At 38.9% G+C, this 18,595-nt stretch overlaps 1 protein-coding gene across 1 annotated transcript; it reads right to left on the bottom strand.

Moving 5' to 3' along the window:
* Positions 1-635: 635 nt before the first annotated feature.
* htra4 (HtrA serine peptidase 4) lies at positions 636-17,480 on the bottom strand. The gene is made up of 9 exons (XM_041999352.1): positions 16,901-17,480; positions 7,572-7,671; positions 7,274-7,478; positions 4,809-5,003; positions 4,671-4,703; positions 4,210-4,324; positions 4,056-4,113; positions 2,182-2,277; positions 636-1,168 (listed from the first exon to the last, which is right to left on the bottom strand). The coding sequence occupies exons 1-9, from the start codon at positions 17,439-17,441 to the stop codon at positions 1,003-1,005; spliced, it is 1,509 nt and encodes a 502-aa protein (XP_041855286.1). The 5' UTR covers positions 17,442-17,480; the 3' UTR covers positions 636-1,002.
* Positions 17,481-18,595: the final 1,115 nt, after the last annotated feature.

Below are 18,595 nucleotides of genomic sequence, written 5' to 3'. Positions count from 1 at the left end.
TAACAGTATTATTTTTATTTTCTTTGACATGAATGTGCTGTGCGGCCTTTCATGAAACTTGCTAACAAACATGGCGGAGCAGGCAGTTTTCGGTTTGTTGGTGATCTCAGCAATAACATCCCACAGATGCACCTGGTTCATTAAAAATGCTGTAGCAGGAGGGCTCCAGAGCTCCACTTAAGAGAATTTGGTGAATCTAATTCAAAAGATTTAAGAGGAGGGTATGAAAATAATGGAAAAATAGCTAGTACTGTCATTACTGAGAATGAATCTTTAAGAGCAGAAGCTTTTAAAGTACATAAAAGTGATGGCTGAGAAATACTCAGAGTACACAAATGTGGAAACACAAGCTGGTGCAGAAATATTCAATATGTGAGCAGCACAAATGGAATTGCATTTATTAGCTTTGACTGTGGAGGCCAAAATTGGAAAAATAGATTTTCTAAAAAATTGTAAGAAGCAAACTAAACTGGAACTCTGGATGGATTTGGATAAAATTACCTTTAACCTGCACACCTCAGTGGGGGTGGACTGTATGAAGCAGTCATTGTTCTGTATTTGTGAGGACTGAGTGACAGAACTGGTGTTAATTTCACTCCACTGGTTCAATAGAAGCAGTGAGTATATCTCTTTCTTTAATGCCCAACATTTCCTTTAACCGCTTTCATGCTCATTTCAGTTTGTGAATTAAACTGATATGTTGAATATAAGGACTAATGTTCAGTGGTAGAACCAAAATATTAACTTCCTGTCTTTTCTGTCACTTCTTTTCTGTCCTTTCATTGTTGTTTCTGCAATTTGTAGTGCATCCTGTATTTGTTTACATGTATTTGCAGCACAGGTGGTTTTAAAAGAAGCTGCAACAGTTTGAGCTCTATTGACCAAAACAGATGTACAACAAGAAAAGGTTGAAACAGCCAATTATTTACACGTTCTTCTGCCAAGAGAAAGTTAAAATCAGAGTGATGTGCAGATGGAAATCCAGCTCATACATCTGTGGAATCAGTCCCTCTCTTCAGGAATGATGGTTAGCATAAAGTCTCCATCTTTTCGTCTCACACCCACTGAGAGTGCAACGCCACTCTGGACAGCCTCGCTCACGTCCTGTGTGGTGTAGATGGGCTGCCCATTGATGCTGATGATGATGTCATGATCTATGACTCCAGCTCTGTGGAGCAAACAGGACATACTACATCAGTAAAGTTTTACTGAAACAGACTAAACAGTTATAGGTGGACCATAACCGGTTCCTGTGTTATCTTCCTTCCCCTCAACAATGAACACAAAAGAAGTGCTGCGATCACATCTGCAGAGAACAACTTCTATGTCTCAAGTTCCTGCAGTTTGCCCCTCACCATTTCCAATTTTTGATGTTCAGAGCAAGCACGGATCCAACTGTAACTGCATCATATGTTTCACACTTTGTGACCAAATATTACAAAATGGTTATTATGTCCTCTTACAACAGTGATGTGAAACTTGAGATTAAATAATTGGGAAAATGTCATAAATTAAGAGAAATGTGGAGTAATTTTCCCATATTTACATTTATTATAACAGGTGTTTTTGCAACCACCTCTTCCACTGCTGGACACTGGAAACAATGAAGGTTTACAGTAGTTTCCCTTTGCCTTTATACATCGAATGAGAGGCCGTGGCCATCTTTTATACATGTCTATGGCTTTTGCTGATCACCTTAGGCTAACTACAAGGCATGAAAGATCTCTGGACAATAAGGCTGCAAGGGGTAAGTAGTGTGGACAGCTCAGCAAATCAGTGTTAATGTTGAATACAGCTCAAAGCTTCAGACTTCGGTGTCACAGGAGGTGGCAATGGACAATTAAGAATCAAGTCTAAAGAAAACCAGCAAGATTTCCTGTCTTTACCAGGAGAAATCAGTTCTCTGCCTGTGGGGAGCACAAGGAGAAAGAACATGAGCACAGTTCAATGTGAAGCCTACAGGTGGCTGTTCACTGCTCTTTAGTTGCATTCGTCTAAACATGCTGTAACTGTGTGTATAATTTATTTATTTCAGATAGAAAAAAAAGAAAAACCCTCCCAAATGAATGGTGTAGTATTGTCCTTTAAAAATAAGAATGTTCAAACTTTTACTGGTGTGGCATTAAAGGTGACATGAAGGAAGTGCCTGTTATCACATAGTAGAAGAGACTTGAATCTTACCGGGATGCTGCTGTTCCAGGTATGACCTGATAGATGTAAACTCCTGAAGCTGCATCTGGAAACTCGTGCACACGCTCTTTGATATCTCGGATCAAACTAGACACACAGAGAAGAGCATAGAGTTCATGGAAATGTACAGAAATATTCTGCTCTGGGAGCTAACTGAACTTTACTGTAATATTTTCTCCACCTAAAACACCACATCTAACGGATCAGTGGTATTATGTAAATGATGTTCTTTAGAACAGCAGTCTCCAGTTACCAGACCACTGGAAAAATATTTCTTATCAGATCTAGAGTATGAAAAGAAAAAGAAAAAAAGATACTCTAGAGCGGTAGCATGACCATTTTCAGCTTTTGTCACTGATCAGATGAGACAAAACGAGAATATTGTAGTCTGCAGCGTATAGTGTGGTGTAGGTAGTTTTACTATTGGTTTTCAGTAGATTTGACCACATTTAGTCAGTAGTTTTAGCATAGAAAGTTGCTAGTTTTTACCATAGTTCCCTAACAGGCTTAGCATAGTGTCTTGTTTGTTTTTGGCATAACTTTAGTAGTTTTTAGCCTGGTTTACATCAGTGAAGGTTAGATAAGTTTGAGCATAGTTCAGTTTTTTTCTGCACAGAGTCAATGGCGCAGAGGAAATAATTGGGGGAGCAGGCGAGGGAGCTTACAGTTCATACAGTACTTGCACTTTATGAACTTGCACTCTGTACATAGAAATAGCTTCAGAAACCAAAAAATAACTATTTAATATTTTTCTGCATTATACGTGTTATTGATCAGTGTTTTTGTCTATTAGCAACACTAATCCCAGGTCTTAAAACAGCAGGAGGTAATATGCTTTAGAAGCTGTAGAAGGTTCAGTGTTTAAAGAAAGATAAAAATGTATTTTATGCTAAACCACATTAGCCACTACACCACAAGAATGTTCATCCTGATGGGAGGTTTTCACAAAAGAAAACTTCTTACGTACAATTTCTTGACCAAATTCAAGAAGATTGGAGATGCCCAAAGTCCTTTGGACAAAATGGAAATGTTTAGTCAAAATGCACCGCAGCACGTCTGGTGAAAACCAAACCATGGTGTCATGCACGGTGATGGAGGGTTGATGATTTGGGCTTGTTTTGCAGCTACAGGAACTGGAAACCTTGTTGTCACTGGCATATCAAAGTATACTAAAGTAAAATGTGAGAGCATCTGTCTGATAACAAAAGCTGGCTGACATTGGAGTAGGCCAAAAACTGATAATAACATATAGAAAATTATGTTATTGCTGCTGATGTTGGTTCTACAAGCTGCTGAATCTTGTAGTTTATTTGTTTTTTTTTTAAACTGCTTCTGCATTTTAGCTTATTGTTTTGTGCAAAGATAAAGAATATTATGTAACATTTCATGTGTTAATATTCATATGAGGTTACATTTAACTTATTTTAAAGCCCAGAAATTGTAAAGCAGGTGAATTTTTATGTCCATATAACTTTAAGTAAAGCCCACGGATTTATTCATTACAACATGTGAATATGGGGCAACAATGGCCTCTGGTTTGGTACAATGAATCGCTCCTCATTTAGTAACAAAGAAGGAACAAAACAGAAAATCAGAGTTAGAGAAAGTTTGTAGTGGTTTTCACTTTTAATATCACAGCCAAAGATGAATAAAAAGACCTGGATGCAAAAACATCATTAGAAGCGAGTCTCCTGCAGCCTTAAAACAACCTTACAAAAAAGAGACGTCTGTACAGATGCCTCCAACAGCAATTTAGGCCAGTCTTCACTCTGCCTATGAGCAGTTTTAAGAGCCACAAACTTCTCTACACACTCTCAAATCTTGTTTAAAATCATTAGGGAAGAGCAAATTAGTTGTTGACTTACGATGATGTGAGCTGCAGCATCCGAATGCCTAAGAATTTCTTTTTTGGTTCTGCATTTCCTAGAGACATATAAAAGATTGCACAATTTACAGACTGAATGGATGAGATCCTAAGCTAAGCCAAGCAGACCGCGACTGATGTGAGATCACACTTACCGTTGAGTTGTCTGTTGTAGAAGTCAGCTAGAAACTCACGTATTTTGTCTGCAGGGATGGCAAACGAGATTCCTGGTGCCACTTTAAGTGTGTTTATGCCTATAACATCTCCATCCTGTTTAGAAAATGACAGGAAAGCCGTGAGACGGTGGTTGTTGCTGATTTAAATGCTGTAACAGACGAAGGAACAAAACTGCAGAAAGAGTGGAATCCATTGTCTCATCAATGCACACACACTGTAGGTCTTTGTTTATCAGCCTTGCTACTGAAGGGATTAAACTGTGTTTCATGGAAAGAAAAAGGAAGGAATAAACCTGAATAACCAAAAAATCCATTTTAATCCACACTAACCAAATCATGATCTGACTTCTAAATAAAACAAGAAATATTTCCAACATAAGAAAAAGAAAAACAAATACACAGATTTCCTGATATTATTCCTGTAGTTTAAATCCTCTTACCAGGTTGACAAGTGGTCCGCCGGAGTTTCCGTACTATGAATCCAAAGAAAACAAGAACACATCAGAACTAACTGATCACAAAGAAAACACACTTAAGTCTCGTTTTTATTTTTTTGCTGTTTGTGTGAGTTCACTCACATTTATGATGGCGTCAGTTTGGATGTAGTCCATATCAGAATCTTTGAAGCCCAGTTCGAGGCCGTTGCGATGAGCCGTGCTGATAATACCAGTGGTGACAGTGTTCTGCAGGGAGAACGGGCTTCCCACAGCCACCACGAACTCCCCTGGACGCATGTCCGACGACTGGCCGAGACGCAGTACAGGTAGGGGACCCTGGATTAGTGTCACATGACAACAGGATTTAGCAGCAACAACAGATCCCGGGAGAGAACTGTGCCACCAAAGAAGATTTACAGCAACGGTAAAACAAAATTAAGGCTGTCCGATGGTTTACTATGGAGCCATGCTAAAATTTGTTCAGAAATAAGTTTTTTTTATATATATATATCTTAACTGCTGTATATCTTAAGTGATTAATCCGGCTTACAGATCAGATAATATTCAGTCTCTATTATATCACTGAATTAGTCATTGACTAATAAACTAATAAGTGGACTTCTTGTGCCCTCTTCATGTCCACACAAAAAACTGCTTTAAAATCATTATATAGCAATATTTTTTCTAAATCCCTTAAATAACTTCGGACAGTCCTTAAAACTACCAAAAAAATCAATTTACATTGTTTTTTTTTTTGTTTTTGTTTGTTTTTTTGTTTTTTTTTGTGGGAAAAAGCTTTAAATTACATTTTTCGGTTATTTACATTATTTCTTACAATTATTAAAAAAAGCCCACAAAAACATAATTATTCTGGGTATGATATAGCATGGGGGATGGGGATTTGGTAGTGATTACAGGCCTGGATAATTCAAATATTAGCTGGTGACCATTGAATCCCACTAAATACATTTTTTAAACTCAAAGTTATTCCAGTGTAAAACTTCGATCTTTAATGTCAACATTTTTTGGCAAGAAAAGCAGTAATATTTGACATTTTGACCGGATTCCAGTATTCAACTCTTTTCTCGTTATAGACCGATGCAGGAAATTCTTGTAATTTTGCTAGTTATTTTATGGAGCCATGAGACTTCCAGGGGGCAATTAGCAGGCCTTATGTTGTTTTTGTGATTTATGCTAGTACATTTTTCACACCTCTTGATTCATACAACCTGTTCACTTATGAATCAGATAATTGGTGTAACTTTTCTTTGGGAAGAACACAAAAAACACAATCTCTTTTATAAGATTAGTTAGTGGATGTTTAGGTTTTGTAGGGCCAACTAACAGAAAAAAAAACCTGGAATTGGAACCTCCCACTGCCGACTTCTCCTGAAGTTTTTGACTGATCATTATTGTTGGGCCTATATTGATAGGGAGTGTTTAACCTATTCCATCAAGTCTCAGGACAACTTCATTTATGAGACATTATATTCAACAAAAACACATTTTTGCTTCTTTTGTAGTCTCTAATAGATGTGGCTTTGACAGACATTCACAAAGAGTGAAGCAAACCAAACAAACTTGTCCCTGCATGTCTCCTCTTAGCAGCATCTCATATTTATTTATTTATTTATTTGGGTTATTTGACAGGGACATTGCATTTGTACATAGTCACAAGACATTGTAGCTGATGCCATGCAGAGTTTTTAGCCAAAGCTAGTTCTCAACTCTTGTCCCTGGTTGGGCCTTTCTACACTACATTACAATACATTAAAATACATTAAAATACACGTATGTCTTACAAAACCTATATAAAACTAACCTAAACACACAATACAAAATCTATAATTCACTTACACACACATACAGTACTATTTACAAGTGGGTACAGTTTTGGTTTGTTTTAAGCCAAAATTTAAGCCTAGCCTAGAAGGTTTTAAACTCCGATATTGTCTTAAGTTCAGTTGGTAATGTATTCCACAGCTTTGCACTTTTATAAGAAAAGGCAGACGGACCAAACGAAGTTCTGCAGTGCGGGAGCTTACAGTTCTGGTTGGGTGGAACTTTTTTATCATCACCAGTTTGCCTTTTAGGACAATTTAAGAGCCTTGTCTACAAGGAATGCATCACAGGGAGAAACAGCAGCTGTCATCACGACCTGGTTGGTATAAGAGAAATTCCTTACAGCAGTGATAATGTATAAAACCTCTGGTTTACTCCTTGTAATCTTGAGATGTCCTTGCAATCAGATCAGTACCAAAGGTTATAATGATGTGCTTCATGCTAAGTGGATTGTGACTGAAGTGCTTGGAAATAGAGTCACCTCCACTATGCAAAGCAGGGTGGTGAATACGAGCATGTCTGACTGGTGGCATGTTTTATTCAGAACAGCAACAAACAAATTCAGAGAATATATCACTCTTTTCCATGTTAAGGAAGAGTGTCATTTTGATAAGCCCTTGATGACTCTCTATGAGAGTCTCTGGCCCAATTTGTGAACAGGATTATTCCACTTTGATGTTAGCCTCTGATGTAGCTGCCTGGCCAGAAGAAAACACTAAACTAAATTTAGGCCAAAACCTTCAGGAACACAGCAGGGCACTCACTTCTGGCTCGATTTTGATGAGGGCGATGTCCATCTTCTCATCCACGTCCTTGACCACAGCATCGTAATGCGCACCATTTTTCAGCTCAACTTTGACCCGTTGCTTGTTGCTGAGTACGTGGGCGTTGGTGACAATCCAGCCATCTTCAGACACAACAAACCCAGAGCCACTCGACACAAAGACCTCGTCACTGGAAAACGGCACACTGGAAAACAAATGAGGCAAAAGGAAAAAATGGGTTTTAGAATTTCTTTTCATAAGTAACAGTGTTACTGTAATTTTCCTGGTTTATTTGTACTTTTGGAAAAGCTCCAGATGAACCACAGCTGGGACAATCTTATCCACCACATCCGCAATAAAGTTGAACTTGTAGCGTACACTTCCTGGATGATGCACTCCTGTCAGGATATAAGATAACATATAAAACGTTTAGCCACTTCACAGAAATCTAAGTCAAACATTTGATTAAAGACTGAAAATATGGATCAAGATAAACAAATATGAACCAATTTCCATTATCTCCAAATAATAAAACCTGATGATGATGACTTCATTGTTTTGCTTTATTTAAGCTACTGTACCTGCCTCTCGCCTGCTAATTGCTGGGATAGACTGCAGCTACCCTGCGACCCTGAATGGGACTAAGTCGTATAGAAAATGGATGGATGTTTTGTCTCATCCAATTCAGAATGTTTTCCTTCACGTCCTTCCGTTACTTGATTTTTTTTAAAGCAAAATTGACCCAGAACCAATCATGATTAAGGAGTATACAGTTTTTAATGAATACAAAGTGAGCAGTTTAGAGAAGCTTAAATGAAGATGAGACAGAGACTTGGGAGAACCAATAGCAGAGGCAAGTTGGCTCCAGGCTCTAGAGAAGATTTCCACCTGGTCAGTGTGCCTCACACCCACTTTTATACAGTTTAAGTTTATATATCATCTTACTGGTCTAAGGATAAACTGTCGAGAATTAAGACTGATCTGGATCCCACATGTGACTGATGTAAAAGCTGCGACACTGTTCCACATGTTTTGGTTGTGTCCAAAGTTACATACATGCTGGATCTCAGTCTTTGAGACTTACTCCAAAATAACAGGACAAACAAGCCACCCGACAGCTCTGATTTCACTGTCTGGTGTAATTCCTTATTCTGAATAAACTTTATTCAAACATGACTGCATGTTCTTCTCTGCTGGCCAGAATACTTATCCTCATTATGTGGAAGGACTCTTGACCCCCGACATTTGGCCAGTGGTTCAGAGACATGATGAGCCGCAATTATTTAAAAAAGATTAAGTTGACCATCACAGGGTGCATTGAAAAATTCTATACTCCCTGGAAATATTCATAAATTTTGTTGTGAATTTGTACTGTAAGCTGGGGGGGGGGGTGGTACTCCAGGAGTATGGAGTGCCAGACCTCCTTGTATGAGCTGTCCAGTCCAGTGTCAGAGCAGTAAATCAGAATTGTTTCCGGTGAGGGTTGGACTCCACCAAGGCTGCCCTCTGTCACCGACGGATGATGTGGTTCTGGTGGCTTCATTGGGTCGTGATCTTCAGCTCTCACTGGACCGATTCGCAGCCGAGTGTAAAGCGGCTGGGATAAGAAACAGCACCTCCAAATCCGAGACCATGGTCCTCAGCGGGAAAAGGGTGGAGTGCTCTCTCCGGGTAGGCAATGAGGTCCTGCCCCAAGTGGAGGAGTACATGTATCTGTATCCTCTTTCCCAGGGAAGATCCAGAACATGCTGGACAGACTACATCTCTCGGCTGGCCTGGGAACGCCTCGGGATCCCCCTGGATGAGCTGGTGAATGTGGCTGGGGAGAGGGCAGTCTGGGTTTCCCTGCTTAGGTGGTTGCCCCCGTGACCCGACTTCAAATAAGCGGCAGACAGTGGATGGATGGATATCCCGTTGGTTCGGACAACCCATTTCTTTCAGGTGGAAGGAGGCAGGTAAAACCTCAGGGTTTCTATGGTGAACCTGCCAACAATGAGGTTTACTTCACCAATTCAGTTACCATGGTAACAGACTGTTTTGAAGGACCTCACAGAGACAGATCAGAATTTTATCAAGGGTTTATTTTAGGCACAGATCTTCAAAGAGAAGCTTACGGAACTAGGGAGCCAGGAATCAAAACCTGGAGCCCAGAGATCAGCCAGGTGAGTCGGGACCAGGAAGGGAAGGTCAGGCAAGTCCAACAGTGTACAAACGAGGTCCGACAAGGAGTGAATGGAATATATGTATATGAAGTTCGGTGATTAGATTGATTGCAGGTGTGACTGGTCAGTACTCCGGAGATTGACTGCAATGATGCTTTGCAGGAGTGGGTGTGTCCGTGGCAGAGCCAGGTGCGGGTGTAACACAGACTTGGGGTAAGAGTCACCTTAATTTTTGGAAATAAAAACCCAGAGTTTACCTCAACTCAGCGTTAACATACTAACAGTTTCAACACAACCTGCTTTCTGGAACAAGCCCCTGATTTCACTAGTTGTCTTTAGCTGAATTACTTCACATTTCCCATGTCAAAGGCATGACTAAACACAGCATGGCCAATTTATTATTATTATTATTATTATTGTTGTTGTTGTTGTTGTTATTATTATTATTATTATTGTTATTATTATTATTATTGTTGTTGTTATTATTATTATTATTATTATTTAGGTAATGGAAGATTTTTGTGGAATAACAGAAAGTGCAATGAGGTTATGGATTGCTTGATAGTGTCACACTGTGCCATGGGTTGGATGAGTAGCTGGTTTCAGCAGGGATATAGCCTCCTGCTAACAGCAACCTGTTCATCTCATGGAGACTGTGCCTTGCTGTAGAGGAGGGATGCTGTGCTATGACTGACAGTTCAGGTAAGGATAGATTGGGGCGAGAATTAGAGTTTTTTCACCTGAACCTTCTGTGCTATGACAAGCAAAATGTCTGCTGTAAAGGAGGTGGTTTCACTCCCTGCACTGCAGTTGCTTTTCCTACCTTCAAACAGCACGTAGATAACCGGCGCCTTAGTTCTCAACACAGTCATGAACCAGGTGAAGGTGAAAAAGAAAGTTTCAAAAGAAGGAAGGAATAACAAACTGCTTATTAAGAAAACAAGTAGTGAAATTATTTATTTGGCTTTAGCAGTTGTTGGTGTTTGATATGGTTCATTGATGAAATTAGGTGATATCAAATGAGTCAGAAGCTTGAATATGTACAAGAGGGCATTAAAGTTTGCAGCGTTTTATTTCAAAATGCTAACTGAGCTGTTAGCTCAGGGCTGTGATTCCTTTGACTGCCTTCTCTGCAATTTAAGCAAACCTTTCTGTCCTGAAGGCAACAAATTTACTGACTGATGACATGTTTAAAAAGTTAAACAAACCAACATGTTTCTGCAGAAGCATTCTTATATACAAATTATGGTATGTTCTTTGTCAAGAGTTGCTTTGGAAGAACACCAACTATTTTTTACCTGTCTCAGAGCTCTGCTTACAAATAAGCAGCATGCGGCCAGTTGGTGGAGTAAGTAGTTTTATTTCTCATCCATGCCATCTCAAACAAATGCATCTTCCAACTGATGAACCCAGCTTAAACTTCATGACATCTGCAATCAAGTGTCTATATTAAATATGTATTACTCTACTAGTAGAGCACATATCACACACTAAATCCAATATTTCCATCACACATCAACTTTTTTTGATCATTCATTGACTTTCCCAACTCATCAAATCAAAATCATAATTTTGAATTTGTTTTTGTTAGAGAATAGCACATAATAAATAACCAAATGTGTTCCATTTTAGTTTTATTTTAGAGGTTTGGTCCGGAGAAGATTGTTGCATTTTGTCACATAAGTTTTCTTTCTTGCATGACAGAGTTTTAACTTGCATTTGTGGATTTCATGGTGTTCCTGAAAGTGTTACCTAAAGGCCCAAAAATCTGAAACCATGCATCCACCCTAAGGGTGCCAGAGCACTGGCCTCAGGAGGCCAGGGACAGCTGCCAGGAGCCCACCAAAGATGGACAGAGCGCAGGGGGGGCGCCCCAGGAGCCCAAGAGCAACCCACCCTCTCCAAGGCACAGCCCCACCTAAATCAAGCTTTAGGCTGGAATCAGTGCATGTATGATTGAAAAGAATGTAACATAAGTTCAGAGTCAGTCAGATTCTTTGCTATATAGATTCTTAGTCTTGATTTAAACTGAACTGGTCTTGTTCAGACATTCATAGCAGAATTGTGAGACCCACAGATGCCGACTTGTTGCCAATTAATTATCCACTGAAAACATTGTTTATGTTTGCAATGACCAAAGGTCGGGTTAATAATGTGCATTTTCATTGTTTTAGCTGCTTTGAGAAGCAGAATCCTTCCTTGACAGCTAAAACTGAATATAAGCAGAATAAAGAAAAAGAAATAATATTTATTACTTTTATTTATAACTTTGAGTTAGTGCCCATTCATGCACTATTAATCATTTTGGAAAGAGCCTTTTTTAAAGATGGCAACGTTTTTATGGTAAAATGAATGAATTCAGTGATCTGAATGCAGTTTTTATACTTGTGATGGCAAGGTCAAGGTCAAATATGCTGGGATTCAGCTGAAATATTGGTTTCCATTGCTTTCACCTTAATTAAATACAAAACGCACACATCTAACAATTTGTTTATGAGTTTTTCAGCAAAATTGAAATAAAAAAAATGACCTTCTGAAAGTAATAACTGAATCCATTAACTGGGATACAAAAAATAGAGATTAGGCTAAAATTCACTAAATCTGTTCACGTTTTTGGTGACGCCTCCTCCTTGCTCACACACCGACACACATGTTACATACTGTAGACAGAACAGCTGTAGATATGCCAACACTTCCAATCACTGTGGTTGCTGAGCAGCAGTGAAAGGTGATGAGATGTACTGACAGGCCTCTTGACATGTACGCTGCCTGCTGCCACTCACAGAGCTACTCTGTCCTTATTTCACTCTCTCTCCACGAGCAGTGATTTAGGATGGCTGAATTTAAAGGATTTCTTACTGCACTCACTCAAATGCAAGATTTTGGCAGTTTTATCAGGGATTTCGAGACAATGATAGCGAAGCGAGTGCAGAATCATTTGGTGCATCCAGAGTATGAAATTAAACTAAGGAATGAGTTTATTCACTCATTATTTGGTAGAGGCAAGGCCATAAACATACTTGGTTAAAGTTAGAAAGGCATCATAATTCAGTATTAAAATACAATAAAATATATATTAACTGCAGAAATCTTTGAAGACTTATATGTCTTAGATGCTGTGCACATCTAAGCATCAACATTACACATTAAAATCAACATAGTTTTTCAAATAATGAGTTTTCTGATTAATTATATTAAATTTGTATTGATGCTTAAATAACATAAAATCACTGAGTAAGTTCACAATTTTCCACCACATATTTCGATTATACGTTCTGAATACTGCATCACCCCTGGTTAGTTTTTCTCTTATTGTTCTGGTGAGACAGAAGAACATCATGGTTTTTGACTTCTGACTCATCATCTCAAAAATTTTAATTAAGATTTTTTCCATCTGTTGACTGTAAGTTTTACCACAATTCCTTACTGTATAAATTTAGTGGATAATAATTTAACATTTACCAATATGAAAAATTTTGCCACAATTTGAAGTCCGTATGATTCAGCAGCCAGTGTTTGATATGAAATGATTTCAGTGGGTCGCTTCCATTCATATAAAAACTCAACAAAAATATCAAAATATTATTATATTTCTGACTCAATCAGAACTTTTAACAAAAATAGACGAACACATTCTGTATATTCGGCTTCATATGTTTACATCATGAACAAGAAAACTGAAATGTCAGTTTGTTTTAGGACCTGAAACCAAATCATTTTAGGAGTCAGTTATATTAACCAAAGTAGTCCATTCTGACTTAAACATAGTAAGACACCACACTTATGGTTATCAGCATTTTGGTTGGTAAAGGGAAACACACTCTTAAGTGCATCATGGTGTGTTCTAGTCTCGAAATTCCGAGCAGCTAGAGAATATGTGACATCAATACCAGGTAGTTGGCGTTCCAGCTGCACCAGCTTGGAAATAATGGACGCCTCCAAAACAACCAGATTTGTGAGCATCTACAAAGCCATTTAAAACGAGAAAATCACAAACACATTAACATGATTTTTCATGAACAAACCCGCCTAGCAACATGGTCATCAACAAGAAAACTTAATGCTATTTACACTTGAAACTTAACGGACACAAAATATATATTATAAAGGATTTTAATTAAGACAGCAATGGACTACCAGTGGTACTGGGCGCAGCTATCTTTAAATCTGGGATCTCAGGGTCTTCTACCTTATGAGTTCGCCACTCAAAAATGAGATCACTTCGTCAATTCTGGCAAAAAGTCGTCTGGATTCCAAGTTCGGGGACAACTGGAACGCACCGCTATTTGCAGCTAACACTCCTAAAGCTAGGTACACACATAAAAATTAATGTAGCCAATCAGAGAGCAAGCTGACTGGGGAACAAGGAAGGATATAAAGTCCATGTTCACGCCGTCTCCAGTCTGTTATTTTTTCAGTTCTGGATTTTTCTGTTAAGAATAGTCACCAGACCACCATCATTACTTCATCATGTATGTCCTCTGCCGTGCTGGGTGTTGCGTTTTCCGGTTGTTGCTACGTTTCTTCTTCTTCGTTTTTGTTAGATCACATTTGATCATGCAAGATTTCTGGCTCAGAGGACGAGATTGTAGATCTGTTGCGGGACTGCATCGTTATGTGTGTGTTGTTCTGTGGTAACATTATCGGAGCACACCAGACAGTAAGATCAAAACTGTTTTATGCCTAATCAGATTTAAAAAATCCTGTGTGTACCAGGCCTAAAATGATATATTTCCAATGGCATCGCCCTCTTGTGGTCATAGTTATTATGTCGACCTGTCCAGGGTGTACCTGCCTTGCGCCTGTTAACTGCTGGGATAGACTCCAGCTCCCCGCGACCCTTAATTGGACGAAGCGGTATAGAAAATAAATGAATAAAAGCACATCTGTCTTTCTATAAAATTTGTGAGGGTGAATGGAAATGTGATTAATGATGATCGTCTGTCATCACCTATGATTTTTTTCTTTTTTTCGTATATGGTTTTTTCATTCCTTGTTTCTGTATTTCTATTTATAACCTTTCCTTTATGATTTAATCTTTTAGCCTGTTCTTATCTTTACTTTGTGCTTCCTTTTAAAAGTATTTGTTTCTGCATTTTTATTTCCCACATCTGCCTGCTTCACACATGTTTTCTGCGACATTGATAACACATACTGTTTCGTTTGTGCCATCCTCACCTGCTTACTCATTATTCACCCTGTAGATATGCTCCCCTGCTTCTTTTGTACTCTGCTACTCAGCTTTTTTTTTGTTTTGGCCAAGAAGCACCTTTATGTTCATAACTGCTTGTCACTGTGTTTTTTTTCCTTTACCAGTCCAGTTTTTCCTGCTTCTGGAAGTCTTGCCTTTGCAGGACTTTTGTTTTAGTGTAGGAAATACATTTTTCTTTTCCCTCTTCCTACTGCCAATTAAAAAAATATACGTCTGAGCAAGTAATTTCGTTCTTTATCATCTCAATGAGATATTTTAACATTTTACTGATTAATTTAATACTTGAAATAGAAAAGTCTGAATTATTAGGATATTTGATGAACACTGACGAGTACAGATCAGATTATTCTTAAAAGAATAATTTCTTGTAAAAAAAAACATATACATCTTTAAAATCTTGTTTCTCTAATTTAAAGACTTTTGAAAGGTCTGATGCTGGAAATATTCAACTTGTTTTAGCTCAATTTAACAAGTATATGTTTTATTTCGGCAGATTTTTTTACTTTAAGATATTTATGCCCAATTTTATAGAGTTTTTCCTTTTTGAAAGCTGATATTTTGTTGTGAAGGATTTGGGATGTTTATCACATAAATCTTAATAATGTTTACATCTAATACACTTTCTATAAAAGCATATTCCTTTAAACTCACACAATTTCCTTCTTGAAATGCTTAAATCAGCTTTAGTTGTATGGAAAGCTTTGCTGCTCTGCAGGACCTGAAAAAAAAGCTTTTAAATGTTAAATGATTATAAACAAGACCCCTAGAAACAGTTCATCATCCGACTTTGTTATGCTTCATGTTGCTCTGCACTATCTGTTTGCCTGTTGTTGCCCGATAGGGAAATCAGGGTAGGACCTTAAACTGAGTGGATTTGTAACACAATATATTCCTGTAAAGTGACATTAAGTGTTTCTGTCAGATACCAGACAAAAGAGTTTCCTGTAGACAAATAGAGTAAATCTAATTAACCACGATTAGGTTACTTTTCTCTGTGCCAACCCTGTTTAATGATTTATGCTGCTAACATCTTGGTGTGCCACCAAGGGGGTCATGCTCTGCCTAGTATTTGAACATTCCTCCAAATGAGGATCCTATTTACTATTTATTTGATATTTTCTGTCCTTCTTTGCATTGCACAGTAGGTGTGGAAGCTTTTGCATAAACCTACAGGTCTCCTGCTTGATGAATTCTCTCCCCTCTGTGTTTGGCTGTGATAAGAAAGTGCACATTATGAAAATGGACAGGACAGGATGGGAAAATAAATAGGATATATTTACATAGTGGAGTGCTGGGGTTCCCTCGGGAGAATTAAACACCATCAGTGGAGGATTTGTGACTTCAGAGCATAAAAATGCAGAACACGGAAGACACGGTATATCAAAGTGTTACAGACAGACGCCTCCCGGATGGATCAGCTGCAACAACCGCTGACAGGTGAGGTGAGAAACTCTGATCATCTCATTACATGCTCTGTTTGTTTGAAATGTGTAGAACTTTGTGTCATCTGAACAACATCAGGGGAAGAAAGAAAGATGGTGGTTACTTACAAGTTATTGGCATCATGTTGCAAACAGAGTAGCATCATATTTTTGGGAAGAACTAACCTGATTTTAATGCACTACAAGAAGCATATATGCAAATTATTATTACCGGACACTTTATTAGGTACATTTTGCTAGTTGGACTTTAGAACTGACTTCATTCTTGGCAGCATGGGTTTGACAAAGTGTTGGAAACATTCCTCAGAGATTTTGCAACATATTAACATGACAGCATCACACAGATACAGGTTTGTCGATTGCATCCATGATGAGAATCTCCCGCTCCACCACTTCCCAAAGCTGCTCTATTGAGATCTGGTGACTGTGGAGGTCGTTGAAGTCCAGTGAACTCATTGTCATGTTCAAGACACCAGCTGGAGATGGTTTATGGACTAAGTGGTATAGGTATATGCAGATATTTTATATACAAATATCTCTATGTTTCTTACCTGTAAATATTTAAATGTTTTAATGTTTAAATATTTTCATGAACGACTCCTTGGAAGTTGTCCCTTTTATAAAGGCTGGCTGGTAACATACATCCTGTAGACTTTGCTTTGGTATGATTGAAAGGCTTTAATCCTCATTCTGTATGTCAGAACTTAACCTCTTGTAAGGCTGAGAGCAACTTAATTATGATGAATTTTGTTTAATAACTGAGTAGAAAAGAAAAGAAAAGAAAAAAGGAAAAAAAGTTGCCTCTACTCACCTGAGTCACACTGCCCCCTCTGGATCAAAATGACAGGGGGGGTCTCTCCCAGCTCAGCCCTCCTGTTCTCGGCTCTCAGGCGGCAGATGCTGGGGTACGTCCTGCCGTCGCTTCCGCAAACTGGGCCCGAGGAGGCGCACGTGCAGGAGCCGAGTGCCCCACCGACATTCTCTGGTCCAGGGTCGCACCTCAGCCCGTCACCGCAGGAGACGAGGCCGCCGCCCCGCTCTCCGCACACTCCACCCTCTCCTGCCGCGCACACCACGCAGCAGCCGCACGCATCCTTCACCTGCCCGTAGTAGCAGGCGCGCGGAGGGACAGGACATTGAGAAACATCGCACACATGCGGACAAGCTTGTCTTTTTCTCAGCAGGCCTGCATGAACTGCAGAGGTGAGGAGCGTGATGTAAGCAAGGACCTTCATCACGACCCAGTCCGTCTTCTTGTACCCACCAACACTCCGACACACGCGCTCTGCTGCTGTTTTCGTGGCCCGCGGGTTTGGCTGATGGCCAACAGTTAGATGTTCCAGTAGCAGCATGCTCACCCTGGATCCTCCTGCATATTCCTATACCCAGTGTTCTCCTGTACTGTAACCTCCAAGGAATGCAGCTGTAACAGGTTTTATGGTAGGCTATATGTTGACTGCTGTAGTGAAACCCCAAAGGCAGTTTAGTCAAGCCCAGTCAAATCGTGCCAAAGTTTTTATATGAAGCACTAACACAAGTAGCAAAGTTCTGCTGAACATGAGACATTGAAGATTTAAAACTTTTCCAGCAATGAGAAAACTAATTTAGTCATAAAGGCCACTTTAACTCTTGAATGAATGAGTGATGGATCTTACTTTTCCATATACTGGTTCAAAACTGTTTCTCAATGTTTTTAGATCGTTTTTATTATAATTTTAGAGGAATAATTATTTTGGTCCTCAATACAACAACTTTATAGTTGAAATGTATTTACATTTTTACTTTTTAAACATTTTTAACACATTTTAAAAACTGTAAAAATGTGCAATATCTGCAAAAATCTGCAAGGTTAACATCCATTTTAAGTGTGTGTGAATGTGTGTGTGTGTGTGTGTGTGTGTGTGTGTGCTTGTGTGTCTTATCTGTTGTAAGCCTATGTAGTTGTGCATGAGAGAGAATGTATTCACTTATTTAACATTTCAATATTTTTAAGACATTTTAAAATTTGTAAAAGAAAATGACACCATTGCAATCCATTCTGTGTGTTCTTGCCAAGCACCATCCTCCTGCGGTGAAATGTGAAGCCTATGCAGAAGTGCAAAAAATTGCAGTTCACCCCTCATCCGCTAGAGGCTGGCTCCAAAACAGAGTCAGTCCCCATAGACTCTTATGTTAAAAAGGACAATTTTACAGCAGAAATAAACATGTTTAAAGCCTGGTACAAAAATCCATTTTAGGATTAATAGGTCAAGTTTACCTTCATGACAACTGTGAGGGGGGTGAATTTTTTTTTCTAACTCATCCATTTGAATGTTATTTAATCTTGAAATTGTTTGACAGGTATCCAATATCCGTGGCAGGAAGGGAGAGTGCAGCACAAACGCGGTTTATAGCTGGCTAACAGTGCCCCTTAGCTTTAGCCCGCCTACCTCCGTTAGCTGCTTACCTGCCGTTAGCTCAAAGTTGGCTCGGTTAGCTCTTATCTACAGGCAGCTCGGAGTTTGAT

The sequence above is a fragment of the Melanotaenia boesemani genome, chromosome 11 (assembly GCF_017639745.1).
Source record: "Melanotaenia boesemani isolate fMelBoe1 chromosome 11, fMelBoe1.pri, whole genome shotgun sequence".
Taxonomy (NCBI): Eukaryota; Metazoa; Chordata; class Actinopteri; order Atheriniformes; family Melanotaeniidae; genus Melanotaenia; species Melanotaenia boesemani.
Note: the sequence above shows the minus strand (reverse complement) of the source record. Positions and strands in the feature narration are given on the sequence as shown.

What these genes read in the sequence shown, in the direction of transcription:
- htra4 (XM_041999352.1), bottom strand. Translation starts at nt 17,441, where the DNA reads ATGCTGCTACTGGAACATCTAACTGTTGGCCATCAGCCAAACCCGCGG. An exon ending in CATCTGGAGCTTTTCCAAAA is followed by an intron (nt 7,479 to 7,571) that starts GTACAAATAAAC and finishes TTTGTTTTCCAG; the next exon opens with TGTGCCGTTTTCCAGTGACG. An exon ending in GCGGACCACTTGTCAACCTG is followed by an intron (nt 4,325 to 4,670) that starts GTAAGAGGATTT and finishes TTTTCTAAACAG; the next exon opens with GATGGAGATGTTATAGGCAT.